This window comes from Cyrtonyx montezumae, unplaced genomic scaffold, assembly GCF_038088225.1.
Source record: "Cyrtonyx montezumae isolate F1298 unplaced genomic scaffold, pur_monq_1.0 scaffold_2, whole genome shotgun sequence".
In the NCBI taxonomy this organism is placed as follows: domain Eukaryota; kingdom Metazoa; phylum Chordata; class Aves; order Galliformes; family Odontophoridae; genus Cyrtonyx; species Cyrtonyx montezumae.
This window is the reverse complement of record NW_027071936.1, coordinates 14,512,332-14,528,201: the sequence shown is the minus strand read 5'-3', so window position 1 is coordinate 14,528,201 and position 15,870 is coordinate 14,512,332. Positions and strand designations below refer to the sequence as shown.

The 15,870-nt window shown below is 43.5% G+C and overlaps 1 protein-coding gene across 5 annotated transcripts in view; it reads left to right on the top strand.

Moving 5' to 3' along the window:
- The window catches only part of FAM13A (family with sequence similarity 13 member A), a 108,391-nt gene extending 94,045 nt beyond the window's left edge, over positions 1 to 14,346 (top strand). For all 5 annotated transcript variants that reach the window (XM_065736435.1, XM_065736432.1, XM_065736433.1 and 2 more), the window contains 10 exons: positions 1,402 to 1,615; positions 1,990 to 2,128; positions 2,928 to 3,009; positions 3,142 to 3,362; positions 4,661 to 4,744; positions 7,852 to 7,947; positions 9,392 to 9,475; positions 12,140 to 12,336; positions 12,885 to 12,986; positions 13,876 to 14,346. In XM_065736435.1, coding sequence (XP_065592507.1) covers positions 1,402 to 1,615; positions 1,990 to 2,128; positions 2,928 to 3,009; positions 3,142 to 3,362; positions 4,661 to 4,744; positions 7,852 to 7,947; positions 9,392 to 9,475; positions 12,140 to 12,336; positions 12,885 to 12,986; positions 13,876 to 14,002 — 1,346 coding nt within the window. In that variant the 3' untranslated portion in view covers positions 14,003 to 14,346. The remainder of the gene's footprint in view (positions 1 to 1,401; positions 1,616 to 1,989; positions 2,129 to 2,927; positions 3,010 to 3,141; positions 3,363 to 4,660; positions 4,745 to 7,851; positions 7,948 to 9,391; positions 9,476 to 12,139; positions 12,337 to 12,884; positions 12,987 to 13,875) is intronic.
- The last annotated feature ends 1,524 nt before the right edge of the window (positions 14,347 to 15,870 follow it).

Genomic DNA, 15,870 nt, shown 5'->3' with positions numbered 1-15,870 from the left:
CACACCTCATTAATACAGCCCCTGAGAGCACTTCTATCTGCCGTGTATGTTCTTCACTTCTCACAGCACTTGTGTGGTGCAAAAACCTCCAGCCATCCTTTCTAGGATAACTCATCAGGTTGTATGCAGCATTAATCTCTAAGCAGAGGCATACAATTTCAAGTCATGTACTACAGAAGATGGGAAAAGGTGGAGAGTAACCTTTGATGGAGCAGAACTCCTCCGAGCCCGGTCATTCCTGGCCTGTGGATGATCTCTTGCTGCCTGAGCTGTACCTAGGGGAGAGCAGCATAAGATTCTGTAAGGGGGTCCCTACAAAATCCTTTCTGAGCTATGAAACTCTTAACCTTGTTCAGCAGAAGGAAATACTGCTTTTAGTTCAAGAAATTACCAGCTTCCAAAGCCTCTTCTCTTCATGAAACAAGAGCAGACATGCTAGGCACAGGAAATACCAAGTCCATAGCTCTGTGACTGGCCTGGGAGCTTTCTATAAGGTTTTTGTTTTGTTACTTGACTCTAGAACTATTTGTTAGGTTTATAAGTTCAAGGCCTGGCTCTTAAACTGTTTAATCCCATGGTGCTAAGTAGGAGCATGCAAATCAGCTTAGTAAACTATCTGAACAGAAAACGTTCGACTCCTTATGGCATCTGGAGGGAGCTGTCACAAGACTGAGGCAATTGTTTTCCGTGGGCTCCAATATGCGAAGCAGCAACACTAAGTGGGGCTTCCATTTCTCTCCCACCCTGCTGCCTCCCTGTATGGCATTGCTTTCACTTCCAGCTAAGCATTAAAGATTTCCTCACTCTTCGGCCACGCAGCAGGATTAAGCAGCAGTTTTACATATGACTGCTGGGTGCCCTATGGAAGAGGTAGTAGTACAGTGAGATAGTCCTTCTTTTTGCTATAGAAACATATGCTTCCTTCTAGTCTTTGAATATGCAGCTGTGTGTGGTGGAGTTGTGTTGGGGAACAGGAGGACAATTACTCTGCTGCTCACTTACAGCATTTGTAAGGCCTAAAACAGACGAGCTTCTTCCTATCGCCAGCTTAACTCCTTTATCCTTCAGTGTGCCGATAGTTCTGTTCTATCCCAGAGCTATTTGCTCAAAGGCTGGCGATGCCCTCTCTTGGTGTCAGTCCGTGGTAATTCCAGCCAGATTATGGGTACAGCTTTGTGTTGCACCCAGCAGGGTATTTATGTTTGTGTAGCACATCCACTGTGACCAGGCAGTGTTTTGCACGCTGGCAGGCGTGAATAACAACCAGAGAATACCTGACACTGAAACCAAGGAATTACTTAGGATAAAGGGGTCACTGTATGACATGAGAAATGTTGTCTGGAGTCTATGGTACTTGTAATACAAAAATGATAAAACCAGTCTTTGTCTTGCTGTTCCTAGAGCCCATCCCTGCACTTTCTTCATGGCAGCGAGATGGCTTAGACTCAGAAGAGGCTCGCCTTTCCCCACAGGCTGGTCGTTTAATTCGCCAGCTCCTGGATGAGGACAGCGATCCTATGCTGTCACCTCGCTTCTATGCCTATGGACAGAGCCAGCAGTACCTGGATGATACAGAAGTGCCTCCTTCCCCTCCCAATTCTCATTCATTTATGAGGTGGGTTGTGATTTCTCTGTGGTGACTCTGATCTGGCCGCATTGCACAGTTGCATCAGGCAACGTCTCCCACAAGCCATATAGCTATATTGTGTTTGGCTTCTGTTTTTTCTGTGAGGAAATGGGTGTTTTAAGAAAATTTCTCAGTAACTGATCATTTCAGTGTTTTTGTATCAGTATCTAGGGAGTTGCTGTTCTTCAAAGAGGCTGTTATAGCATCCTCTTGTTCTGTCTGTCATTAGAAAGTAACCAACATAACTCTCTCGCTTCCGTGGGATTTGCCTCTATTTACACAAAGTTTAAGTGTCCTTCTGAGTATTAAGATGTACTGCAGCTGTTTGGATAAACTCTTCTTGCCATCTCTGCTCTTGGTAGGAGGCGGAGTTCTTCTTTGGGATCTTACGAAGATGACAGAGAAGATCTCACCCCTGCACAACTTACCCGGAGGATTCAGGGACTGAAGAAAAAAATCAGGAAGTTTGAGGACAAATTTGAGGAGGAGAGGAAATACAGAGTGAGTTTCTACTTGTGTAATGGGATGTATAAGTTAGCTAGAAAGGGAGCGGACGCTGAGGGAGCCTGTCAAACATATACAGAGAGCTTGGAAGTACTTAAACAAAGTAAAATAAAGTAAAAAGTAATGCTGATGCTCTAAAAATGAAAAGGTGCATTCTGTACCAAGCGATTTACCTTTCCTGGCATTTTTTGTACCACCAACACAATATAAGAGAGTCTTAGAAACACATGGGATTTTGATGGCTGCTTTAAACAGCGAGGGTGTAGGAATAGCTATGTTAAATTTGGCATTTGTTTATTTATTTAAGTTCACTTTATTGGAGGAACAATTGTGCATCTCATTTGCATGATCCAATTCTGGGACACTGGCTCATTGCATAGTAGAGAAGAGCAGCCTTCTTTGCTCCTCAGCAAGGAACCATAGTCAAGTGCTGCTGAGCTGTAGCACAGTACTGTACTCTGTTTATCCTTGACATGTCCTTCAGATGGACAGAAAGCTTTCTAAGGAACTAAAGCTCCACACGTGTACATCTTTGTTGATGATCTAAACCATGTAGGTTGGTATTGAAAGGATCTTGCTTCAGTCTCACAATGCCCCAAGAGACAATGTTGTGACAGGCAGGGCAAGATCTGAACTGGATTGGTCGGAGGTGCGCAGGCACTAGTCAGTAGCCTGTGCCCATGCTCTGTGCTTTGTCTCAATCCTGTTTAGTCCCCACTTTGTGACACACGCTTGTTTCAGTGGGTCTCTCCTGATGGTTGAATACAGATTCAGCATGACTGTTCTTTCCTTCCAGCCTTCCCACAGTGACAAAGCAGCCAACCCTGAGGTGCTCAAATGGACAAATGATTTGGCCAAATTCAGAAAGCAACTTAAAGGTGAGTTGTCGCTGTACCTTCTAGGAGCAGCTGGACTTAGCCTCGTGTTAATTGATGGTAGACAGCGGTGCTGTCACTGTCACATTTGAAAAAGGAGAGATTATTTCTCTTTACCTAAATGTCCCTGTTTAGAGTCTAAACTGAAGATATCTGAGGAAGACCTTGGCCCTGTGGTGCGTCAGCGAAGCAACACACTCCCAAAGAGCTTTGGTTCTCAGCTTGAAAAGGAGGATGACAAGAAACAAGACCTGTCAGATAAATCTGCCAAACCTGCTGTGGAAGTGACCCTTGATTCTATCCAGAAGAAGCTTCAGGAAAAACGTACAGAGACAAACCGACCTGAGGATATAAAGGTACAATATATGCACATCAGGTTTAGGCCTTTTAAGTACAAGTATGTATCTCGTGGCTGCCATGTCAATTGAGAAAAGTCTTGTGTTCTTTTACATATTGTCACAAAGTCTGCAACCTTTACTCTGGGCTCACCTGCTTTAGTTGCTTTCCCTCTGCCTTTGTTATCTGTATTTTTTCTTTCTTCAGCTCTATTTCTGCTGAATGGCATTGTGTTCTTTTTTTGTTTCTCATATATTCCATGTAACAGTTGTGAACTGTAGTTACTCCTAAAAGCTTTTGGCAAGTTCTGATTCCTCCAGTGATTCTCAAGATTAGGTCATCGATTTTCTTCTAGATCCTTCCAAAGCTGAGTGCTCTTGTCTCAAGGCATTTTATCACTGCTCTTCTTAGTGTCACATTGAGCTTAGCTAGCTCCTGTAATCTCTGAGCATAATCACTGGAGAGGTCTTTCTGTCTGACAATGCTAGTTCCTGAGTTTGGGGTAGCCTTGTAAATGGAGTCCTCGAGTCTGCTGACGTTTGAATTGTGCAGTACTCTGTGAAAGAGGAGCAGACAGCAATATCTTTGCTTATTGGATTTGCAGAAGTGTTTGGCTGTTTTCTGAAGGTAGCAAGAATAAACAGCCTGACCTTTTAAAGAAGGTCTCTGATTGTATTGGGCGCAGCAATAGAGAGAGAAGGCTTGGTGTCAGTCATGTTTGGTGGAGGAGCCCTGGAAATCTGAGGGAAGTGTATTCCAACTGTCTGCCCTTTGTTTTTTTTTCTGGCTTTGTCCCTTCAGCCTGTCAGCCAGAGCTTTTCACTTCATAGCAGAATTTGGCAGAAAGAAACAGTCTGACTGCGCTTCATTTCTGTTAAGTGTATTTGTGGCAGTCAAAGCAAAAATGGCAAGCTTTGCAAGAGGTACTGGAGCTTGTCTCAGGTTTGGAAGACAAGGAAGAACGTGCATTTTGTTGCTGGACTTGCGGCTCATATCTTCGTAAGTGAAGAACAGCCACCATCTCTAAAAGTATCTGTGTTCAAAGCACACAGAAAACATAAATCCCCCTTGTGTACCTACAATATTTTCATATACAAAGATTATTTAGTTTTAATTTGCCTGCGTTGTGTGTAGGACTCCACTCATGGTAAGTCTCTCCAGCAATGTATCTGAGAAAGGGGAACTAGAAAGCAGAGATGAGTCTTCAAAACTTTAATGACAAAATGATAATGACTTCGCTTAGTCCTTATATATGTATTGTCTGTGTCTTGAAGTCTGACATTTTTGCTTCCTCTTCTCGCTGTGCTACTTTTTATAGGACATGACAAGAGATCAGATAGCAGCTGAGAAAGTGGCTCTTCAGAAAGCCTTGCTGTATTACGAAAGCATTCATGGCAGACCGGTATGTACAGCAGCATTTTTTCAGATTACATCTTTACGTGTCTTTGTCTGTTGTAAATGACTGTAAATGACCTAGTGCTCCTTCAGTGTCATTCTCTAGGATTTCCTGCTGTTCCAACCATACATATGTCCTCTAATTACCTCCTTGATCCTTTGTTACCACTACCATGTTACTCTTGGCAAGGTGGTGCCTGCGCACAGTGCTGGACGTGGCAGATACCTGTAGGACTGAGCCTACATCCTGAATGAAGCTGAGTGTGCATTAGTTTGACATCACACTTGCCAGGATCCACAGATATCAAGTTTGTTGCCCAGCTGACCAGGGATATAGTGTGCACAGAAATAGCTGTGCATGGACCCCGTCTTGCCAAAAAATCTTCAGTTTGCTAGTATTAGTGGCTAATTGCATAATGTGCAAGCAATGCACCTTCACAGAGAAGCTGTATCTTTCTCTCTTCACACTGTTTGCAAGGAGGCACCTTTATCTTCATGTTTGCACAATCCCTTTGTGCCAGAGGATTCATGAAACAGTTTGTCTCCTGAATACCATGACATAAGCTGTCAAGAGATATTGTTCTTCCCCTAAGCAGACATTTATTTTCACAAGGAAGGGACAGGCATGAGATTTCTGATACATTTGATCTTAGCAAAGGGAAACTAATTATAAAGACTGAGAATTAAATATTGTGCCCTGTTGACTCCTGCCATGACAGAAATACAGTGGGTTCCAGGCCACCAAGTACTCTGGTTGGCTTTGTGCAAATCCTTCCTCCTCTTTCACTTCAATATAATCCTTGCTACCAGCTGTGGAGGTAACGCAGTTCAGTTTCAGAGTGGTGCTAATCCCTTGACCAGTGGCTTGAGAGAAACAAATCACTGTTTATAAGGAGTGCTCGGTTAGTGCAGTTGACAAATCTGTCATTCTTCTGCTGTGTGCAAGTCCTGATTTCTTCCTTCCTTTTGCTCATGAATTATTTCCTCCTTTGCTTGTTGTTTTTTTATTTTATTTTATTTTTTTAAAGTGTTGCTAATCTAAATACTTCTCTTCCTGAAGTACTAATATTGTATAGTCACTTTTGGTATCACAATGATGTAAATCAACAGGTGACATCGTGTTAAAGTAAACTCACTTAAATCTGTTTAAAAACTCACTTTAGATCTGTTTAACAAGGCTGTCATGTCAGCATACCTTCCTCCCAGCACTTTTTGGTGTTTTATTTATACAACTACTTTTTAATTTGTTTTTAAATAAGCAGTCTATACCAAGCAACATGGAGTCACGTAACAAGAAGGACTGCAGCTGATCAGCTTCTGCTGTTCCCAGCTCCTGGCACTGCAGCAGTGGAAAAGTACTGAGAGCTTGAGGAGAATGGGGTGTAGTTCAGCCAAGTTGGGTTGTTGTTTTTTGTGCTGTTTTTTTTTTTTTTTTTGTAAGATATTTAACTAAACACGAAAAACAATGGAGCTCAGATTTAATGTGCAGCTGGGTCTTTCTGCACCAGTGACAGGCAAACCTGGAGAGGTAGAACTGAACTGTTTTAATTAAGCCAAAAAGTTCATTTCTGTTGAAATTCTCAAGCTGCTCTAACAATGCAGGCAATGATCTCTTCCTTGGCTGCTGCTGCTTGCCACACAGGGAGTGCTCCAGACTTATGTCAAAGGCTCTGTTATTCTGACAGCTTTTTTTGCATTTTGATGTTCTCCAAAAATATATTCAGGTTTTAGTGGTATTACGTTTAACCAGGGAGACAGTTTGCCCCTGTGCAGAACGTTTTCTTTCAGTTTGCTTTCTGGTTAAATGCTCTGGTGCACGTCTGCAGGGCTGACTCAGGCCCCTTACGCTGAACTTCCTCGCTTAAATCAATTCTTTGTGTTCTTCCTCCGTAGTGATGCTCAGACTCAGAAGCATGTCAGTTATATTTTCCTATTCCTAAACTTGCCTAAGGAATTTCTGTCCATTCCAAGGCTTATGTTTATTTTTCTGTACAGAACAGAGGTATTTACCTACTTCGAAATGTCATGAAGTGAAGGTTTGTTTCTCAGCCTCGGCCTATTTTTGTTGTTGTTTTGGGTCAGTTTTGGTGGGTTTTTTTTAAGAAACAGGTACTGGCTGAGGCTAAAGTACCTCCTGTGCCTCCTGTTCTACTAACTGCTTATCTGCTAAAACTAGGAATACTACAAGTCCTGTACGATTTCTTCAGTTTCTCCATTTCTATGTTTGATTGATTGCAGAGAAATGTTGAAAGCTGGAGGCAATTTGCTAGCCAATGCACTCCTGGCAATATTTACAGCACCTCTTCTGCCCCTTCCAAACAGCATCTCTCCTGCTCCGGAGGGATGATGTGAAAGCTTTAAAAAGCTTGCTCCAGACAAAGTTAGCTGCAGGCAAAATGAAAGACAGTTTGTTTTAAAATTTTCTCCTCGTTTCAGGCTGCATTCCCTTTCCTCCAGTATCTGTTGTAGAGAAGGAGACTGTACAAAGCTCATCAGGGTTCATACCATTGTTGATTTTTACATCAACTGGTGATTAACAGCAGTGAAACACTTTGGTGTATACAAATAGCATCTGAGTCAGTTAAACCTTCCTCTAGCAAGGGCTTTATAGTCAAAAGATGGAGTAAAAGGACAGTCATAGGGTGTGGTCAGACAATGCTGAATAAAAAGAATGATGATGATCAGGTGTGTTCTGGTGAATACTTTGGTTTTTTTTCCTACCCCTATGGTTAATTTCTATAAAAGAATTGTTGTGTATTAAAGAAGTAAAACCCAGTTTCTTTACAGCTACTGCTTAGCTGCACAGACCTTTGCTTTCCCACACCAGCTGTTGTCTGTTAAGCCTTGTCTTCTGCACTGTCAGTACTGCTGAGGTTTTCTGCTTAGCATGGATCTGAATGAAAAACATAAAGCCACGCTAGCAGTTAGCAGCACTCTACGTAACAAGGGAGCACAAGTACTTCTGCATTTCCAGTTTCTGTGCTAGTGCTGTTAGCGTGTCATCATTTTGAAATTCCCTTACATCTTCTGGCTAGCAGCAATCACAAGCACATACATTGTGGAATGGAGCATCTGCTGCTGGCCTCCTGGTTCTCATTTCTTTTTGCTTTACAGGTCACAAAAAATGAACGACAGGTGATGAAGCCGCTGTATGACAGGTATCGCTTGGTCAAGCAGATCCTCTCCAGAGCCAACACCATCCCTATCATTGTGAGTAGAACTTTCTTTTTGGAGTTCTTGCTTAGGGTTAGAGCTGAGGTGTAGAGCACAGTCAGTAATGCCAATTGCTCCCTTACATCTCAAAGACTAAGCGAATGAGCAGGTCGGTGACATATACTGCAGTCAGATAACTCTGGTCAGGGGTCTGCAGTGCCCACTTGTGAGCCATGAGACACATCTCACCTTTTGTTGTTTCTCACCTTTTCATTGGGCTGCTGCTGTTATTTCATCATCTTATGTTTGGCTACAGCCTCACTTCCCTTTCCTTATTGGTCTGTTCAGAACTGTAGGCCTTCCATGTTGTTTGGTTACCCGGGGTTCTACATTGGGAGTGCAGACTTGTGTGAGGTACTAGTCTCTGTGGCTGAGAGAAAGGGATGCTATGCTGGTATTGAAGAGATCCTGCAAGCAGTGGATGCCCTCTCAGTCCAGGTGGTGCTTTGGCAAGGAAATATTGACACCAGCGTGGAATCCAGTGCACCCCTTTAGGGAGCAAACACAGTATCTCAAATTCTGGACAGCTTGTGTAGGCCATTTTTAAAGAATTTTTCAATCCAAGTATACACCAAATATCCTCTTAGCCTGTTTGAAGAAAGAGAACTGTTTTATCTCTGTTCCTTTTTACCCTGTTACGTATGATCTCTTACTGTTTTTGCTGATGTCCTGGCTGCTTTTTGTAGACTGCTTGCTGAACTGAACAGACTGGCAGAGCATTACTCGAGTGTGGTCAGTCACACTGATGTGTGATCTTTTTTCTGCGCACGTGGTGGCAGGTGGTCCTGCATTTAAAACAAATGTTCATCTTTGAATATGCAGAGTACTCCCCAGAATGTGAGCTGTAAGGATGGTGCTGGCTATCAGATGGACAAAACCCTGTAGCTGTGTGTTGGCAGTTTAAGACAGAAGAAAGCTCTTGTTTCAAAACACTGAAATTGCACACAGGAGAGATGAGACCAGCTTTCCCCAGTCCCTTAAGCGAGAAGAGTGAGAGATTCATATAGAGGCAGAATACATTTGGAAGCCCATCATCAAGCATTTAACTGGAAAGTCAGGCTCCTGGAAAGCAGGGCTGGAGAGTCCGGCTGGGCTTGCAACGTAGCCCTGCAGTCAACCAAGTGTGTGTGTGTGTGTGTGTGTGTGTGTGTGTGCACAAGGGCCTTGGGCCGGGGGGTTATTTTCTTTATAATTCCTGCCCAGCTAGTTTTCCAGCATTCGAGTATTTTTCTTATGTGTTTAGCGGTGATGTCCCTTGCTAAGCAACATCTTGAGGGAAAACAGTCCAAGATCCAGCGGGTTTGCCAGGCATATTTTTGTTCTTTAGACTTCTCCTGATGGTCTGGCAGAGAGCTGAGTGAGTGAGTGAGAGTGATCTGAGAGCAGGTGGCGGAAGAGAAGGGGTTTCATAATGTAACGTACTTGTTAACACCTGTCACAGGGTTCCCCCTCCAGCAAGCGGAGAAGCCCTTTGCTGCAGCCAATTATCGAGGGCGAAACAGCTTCCTTCTTCAAGGAGATAAAGGTGAAGACCTCCAGCTGCTAACTAATTGCTCAGTTTGCATCAATTTTCCCCTTATACCAATGAAAGAGAATGATTGATTTTTTTCCATCAGTGTTGATTTTTTTGCAGTGTGTCTTCCTGAAAAATCAGTAGCTGCTTTAAGCCTGTCCAGTTCTGATCAAATTCTTCCCTTGTTGTAGATAAGACTACAATATTCCCTTGGCTTTGTGTTCTTTCCCTTTTCCTTCTCCCTCCCTTGCACATAATGTATTTTACTTTGCTAAAAACCTCACAATTATCCTTTGCACCTTGGCTTGGTGGTGTTTTTTTCCTTGCTTTTTCCTTCCTCTTTAATAACATAAACTTATTTTGCAATGGTTTCTCTCACTCCAACGCTCTGTGGCTCGCACACAGCTCCACGGCTGGAATGACACCTCACAAAACTAACACACGCCGAGCCAACCCAGCACTTACAGGATCTGTATCTCCTTCTGTTCACATACTTATTTTATCCAGGGCTCTCTTTCACCACCTTGTAAGTAGTGTTTCTAACCAAGCCGCACAAGGATGGAAGTAGGAGCAACTCAGTTAAGTTTGAGCTGTCAGATCTGGAAGGAAGGGTTGTTGTGATTCCTTCTTACTGCACAGTGGAGTGATAGTTAATGGGGGTGAAGGGATGTCCAGCTGTCAGCCAGGACAGGCAGCACGGAGCTGAGCCCTGCCTTGCTCTTGTTACCATTGCAGTGTAGCAGGAAGAAAAGTGTCTGTGTCTTTCAACTGCACGTGCAACAGGAGTAAAAGCTGCAGCTGCCAAGTGTGGTGATCTCTGGCGACTGGCGAGGTGAATGCTGCATCACAGCAGCACCTCACTAGTTTGCTACAGAGAGCACAAATGTGGTGTTGCTGACCAAGGGTGACATTAAGCCCATGAACACTGAAATGCCAATTAACACTTGCTGGGGACCTGTGAAGTTGCACACAGCAGCTTTTCACTGTAGCACACTCAGAATTAAACAGCGGAGATTGACAGAAAACCCAAGAATTTTCCTCCTGTATGGGTCCAGCATGGACAGAGCACTGCTGGTCTTGATGAGCATCTGATACTGTTGTTTTCCTGATGTGTTTTTTAAAGCGTTTGGGATAGCTGGATAAAAGCTTAAACAATGGTGTGAGGTGAAGCTTTGTGTATGTTTGGGCAGAATATCTTGAATTTTGTCTGTGATTAGAGAACCAGCGGAATCCTTGCGTGCTGGGAGTACTGGTGTTGGGCTACTCTGCACATTTTATATCTGTAGCTCTGGAAACTTGAAATGTCTCACAATTGCCTGAAGAACCACACGGGTACAAGCCAAATGGAGCTTGTCAGTGAAGATCATTTTGGTTAGAATGTGAATGGCAGTGGAGGTTTAAAATAAGATTTCCATGTGAGGCACATTCTAAGCAGTGCTTCTTGATTTTTTTTTAATTGCTCCTTCATTTGAAACAGCAAAATGCTTTAAGAGGTCCTGTATTGGCCAGATGTAGTGTTTTGGCACTGACGTCTAAACAAGTGAGATTTCTGCACTGTCTTTTCCTCCCATGGGCTGTCTTTTGCAGGAAGCTCACTCCTGAGCTGTGGGCTGTGTGCTGGTGCCCTGGAGCAAGGCGAGCAAGCCAGCCTGCTGTGCTGGCCCTCATTGCCTGACATGGGCTTATGGGTGTCCCTGGGAAAGAGACTGCTACTGGATAGGCAGATTTAAGTTACATGGATGCTTGGCTTCTCTCTTTGGAAAAAATTTCTTACACTGCTTATGAAAATGGTCCTTTTCCTTTCCCTCCAGAAGAGGAATCCAGAAGCAACTTGCTCTCCTAGGAAAAGGCAGAGGGGCTTCTCTTTCAATGCCGAAGGGATTCCCATAGAATGAATTAATACAATTTCTATTGGTTTGATTGACTTAGCAAATCTTCCACCTACAATTGTGAATTAGCAAACACCAAGTGCAGCAGGGACTTTCAAAAGTTGTGCCTGTAAATCATAGAAAAAGAAAAAAAAAACAGTAGAACTTGGCCAATTTATCTGGGTACTTTGGGGAAATGGAGTGGAAACACTTTGTCCAGTGCCAATTTTCATTGTACTACAGCTAAATGCTACAGAGCTGAAGTTGGGACCACGTTAGCAACAGTAGACCTTTACAGTCAATGACATTCAATATTTGGCTTTAGAAAGATCCCTCTGAGCTCATAGATAGCGCTGTGAGAGCCTTTGAGGTCTTGAACTCAGCCATTGGAGAGTGCTGTTGAACTCTATCTTCTGTGAGATACTTGTTTTAACTTGGCAGTCAGTATGAGGATGGCAGGTATGCTGTAGGCAGTATGCATAACTTGTGTAAATGGTTATATTTGTATCAGAATATAAGAACTAGAGCAACAGGATGCTGAGAAAGCTAGATATTTTTCCTACTCTGTTTTGCTGCCTTGGGTCTCCTTAACCAATCTGAGTTGATTTCTCTGACATGCTTTGTGTTTAGGGTGTCTTCCTGGTGATATCCTGGTGTACTGTATTGCTTAGCATTTGAAGTGCTTGCTTGCTCTGCTTATTCACTTATTTTCCTATCTGTTCCCAGTGCATGCAGTGAAAGGAGATGCTTGCTTCTGAAAAGGGAAGCAACTTACTCTATGATGGGGGTGTTCTTTCCCTCTCTGTAGGAGGAAGAGGAGGGTTCTGAGGAGGACAACAATGTGAAACCAGATTTCACAATCACTATGAAAGCAGATTTCAACGTGCGTAGCTTCTTGGATCAACTAGAAGATGATGCCGATGGCTTTGTGTCCCCGGTGGATGATAAGATGCCATCAAGGAGCAACCAGGATATGGGGCTTTCAAATCTCCATGAAGCATCCATGTATGTTGTCCAAATTGTTTTGCACTTCCATTTTAAATGCAACAGACTCTTGTACGACAGAGTCTGGGAGAAAAGTGCCCCGTCCTAGTAGTGGTATTTGACTTCTTTAATCTTTGGGATCTTGGGCTCAATAGTACTTCCAGTTCAGCTGCTGTCATCAGTGAGCATGTCACTGAAACAATCCCTGTACTCTGCAAGGCTTTCCTATTTTTAGAGACATCAAGTTGAACATTTTTTTCTAGTTTAAAGCACCTAGATCTGCTGCGTACACACTTAGATGGTGGCCCTCATTCACTGAATCTCAATATTATAATAGTCACCAAAAGCAGATCCACCTTCAGCAGATTGAGTTTTCACACAAGTTAGCTATGAATTGTGAAATGCATGCTTGACCTTTTTATTGCAGTAAACATCAGATTCCCAGGGCTGCTTGCAGCAGCAGCTCAGTTGCTTGGCATCCACAGAACACTAAATTTGCACATGTACTGTATGTTTCCAGTTATAATTGTGTACACGAATGTAATCACGTCTGTATTTAAACCCAACAGCCCTGAACTGTTAGAGCAGCTGCAGGAAGTCAGGGAAGAGAAGAAGCGGATCAGGAAAAAACTGAGAGACTTTGAAGATAATTTTTTCCGGCAAAATGGAAGGTAATTTCTCAGCTCTTGCCATGTCTTTCAGCTGTTCTTAATCCCCCTGGCATCTAAAAAGGCCTCCAATTACAGAAAGTTGCCTGAATTCACTACTGTACATTTCGCTGTCATCATTATATCTTTATTCACATTCATTACAGCTGCCCATTAAGATGAATGACCTTTTTTTCCAAAGAGCTTTAGGGACCACAACATCTTTGATTAATTTGAAGAGCAGTAGAAGCACTGAAAATCCTGCTGCATGTAGCAAAACGTGCAGCATTTCTTTAGTGATAGAGTGATTGGGCTTTGTCCCCCGTGACGCTGTACGTTTCTCTGTGTGAGGTATTCAGATGCTAGTTTAACGTATACTTGGGTGTACCTGGGTATGTAAAAATCAGAAAACGTTCCTCATAAATGAGATGATACAATGCTTTAATGTATCAATACTCCTGAAATCAGCTTCTTGCCACTGCCATAAACCTTAAGTGTTTTTATGAAATCATAGACAATTTAAATCTCACTTATGCTGTGGTTATCTCTCTCATCCCATTTCTGCTGGTTTTGATGGGTTTGTTGAGGTTGGGGTTTTTTTGGTTGGCTGAGTGTTTTGGGGTTTTTTTCAACTGTCATGCAGAGGATGACCATTTCAGTGAAGTAGAAGCTTCGTATCAGTTTTTGAATTTGGAACCATGGGAATTTGGAATCCTTTATATGTAATATCTGCTTCATGAGATCATTTGCTTCCCCTTCTCTTTTTCTCTCTAAGTATAAAAGTTATTTGGTTTTATTCCCTACTGGGTAATAGAAGAGGGGAGCTGTTCTGTTGGTCTGAAGCCTGGAGGGAGGGTACTGAGGGAAGATGTACTGATACAGAAATCTTCATGATTCCTTTTACTCTCACTAGGAACATCCAAAAAGAGGACCGTACTCCTATGGCTGAAGAATACAACGAATACAAGCAGATTAAGGCCAAGCTGAGGCTGCTGGAGGTTCTGATCAGTAAAAGAGATATTAGCTCAAGGATCATGTAAAGGAGGAGATTGGCTTTACCAATGCACTAAGAAGAGAGAGCAGCAAGCGGACAAGTGCGTGAAGCGGATGCATCGAAGGCCTGGCTGGGGAGGGCTGAAGAGCTCCCTGGGAACTGAAGGGCCATTACCGCAGGCAGGACAGGGAGAAAGGGTGGCTTTCCTTCGCTCTCTACACTTGCTGTTTTCCACTATTTCTCCAGGCCTGATGCCCAAAATGGAGTTTGCAAGTGTAGGAGACATGATGCTGTCCTCAGTGACTGCACTGAAGGGTTCCTTCTGTTTTGATTTGCTTACAGATCCTGTAATATTTAGAATACGAAAGCCAGCCATGCTATTCTTTTTTTTTTCTTCCAGGATATCTTTAGCAAGAGGCGAAGTAGCATGAATAGTGATTAAATCATCAAATAGCTTCCACTTTATTTTACTAGACCTGACCCGATCTCATGTGATGGCACAGGTCAGATAGCACCAAGATTGTTCTCTTCTAGCTACAGTAAAGATTTGCTCAGACTTTTGACCAGACTGTTTGGAGTTGAGTATCTTCCGTTGCTTTATAAACTGTTGGAAGAGCATCCTGGTCATAGCCCAGAACTGGTTTGAGTTACAGTTTTGCACAGGATTGAGTTGGGTGTTCTTCCCACTTTTCTTTTTATGACTGCCAATTGAATTAAGAAGAAAGTACTTATCATCTGTTTGGGATAGCAAAGAGAAGGAGCTGTGCAGCAAGGTTCATGCCTACTCGTTCCCCTCAGAAGGTGATGCTGTGAGATGATGACGATGTTTGGGCAACTGGGAAGAGGTGTTATCAGCTCTAAGTTGGAATGCCTTGAGAGTTTGGTAGCTGCTCTATTAAGTGTCAGCTGTCAGGCATCTGGAAAACCCATCACGTGAGCCCGTAGGCTTCTGATAATGGATGTAAGAACCTGAGGCGAATGCCCACATGGATGTCATGCACACCCGTTAGCCGAAGTGTTACTCATTTATGTGCACTGCCAGACAATGTGTGCTGGAGCAGTGAGACTTTGTGGCTACAGAGGATGTTCTTTTCCTCCCTGTGGCTTTGTCGGGTTTAGTTAGTATGCTGGGGCAGAGGATACTGCAGGGAAGTGAAAGCTGGGAGCCACATGCTGAACACGTGTCTCAGGTGAAGGACTGGGCAGTTAAATATTATCATATCTGAAAAGCAGGTCCTGAGACTGTGGATTCCAGTTCTTGCCTCAGACAACAGGAAAATCCTGAAGGATTGAGAGGCAGGAAGTTCAGAAACACAGCAAGCAACTGGCACCTCTGCAGCCCCGCGCAGTCCAGGAGCGCATGCAGGCAGTAATTGGACTGCAGCCCTTCCCCTGGACCTGGGGAAAGTTGGTCACAGTAATGAGGCTTGGCCCAGGTATCACAAGGAGATAATGTCTTCCATCTCAAACCCCTGGTGAGCTGAGTGCAGGAGCCAAGCAGCTGAGGATGAGTGCAGTGCAGCTTGTTGCAGAAGCTTCTGATTGTGCTTATATCTACTGGCAGGAGGGCCCATGAGCAGGTATGCAACTTAAGTGTACCCACCTTATGTGGGGAGGGGTGCGTGGAGGTGCACTTGGTGTATTCCTTAGTAGTTGGGAGGCAGGGTGTTTGTCTAGGAAGTGGAGTGTGGAGAGGAGAAGGCAGTGAGTGTGAACCATTGTGAATGTAAAGCACAGTGATTGTAATGTGTGCAGGGAAAATAAAGTATGTGTGGAAAGGATGTGTGTGGTATTTGTGTAAATAGTGGTATTTGGGAAAACTGTCATTTGGACACATTGTAATTCCTTCCCTTCCTTCCTACCTTCCTCCCTCCCTCCCGTCCTTCCTTCCTTCTCTCTCGTGTCTCCAGTCAT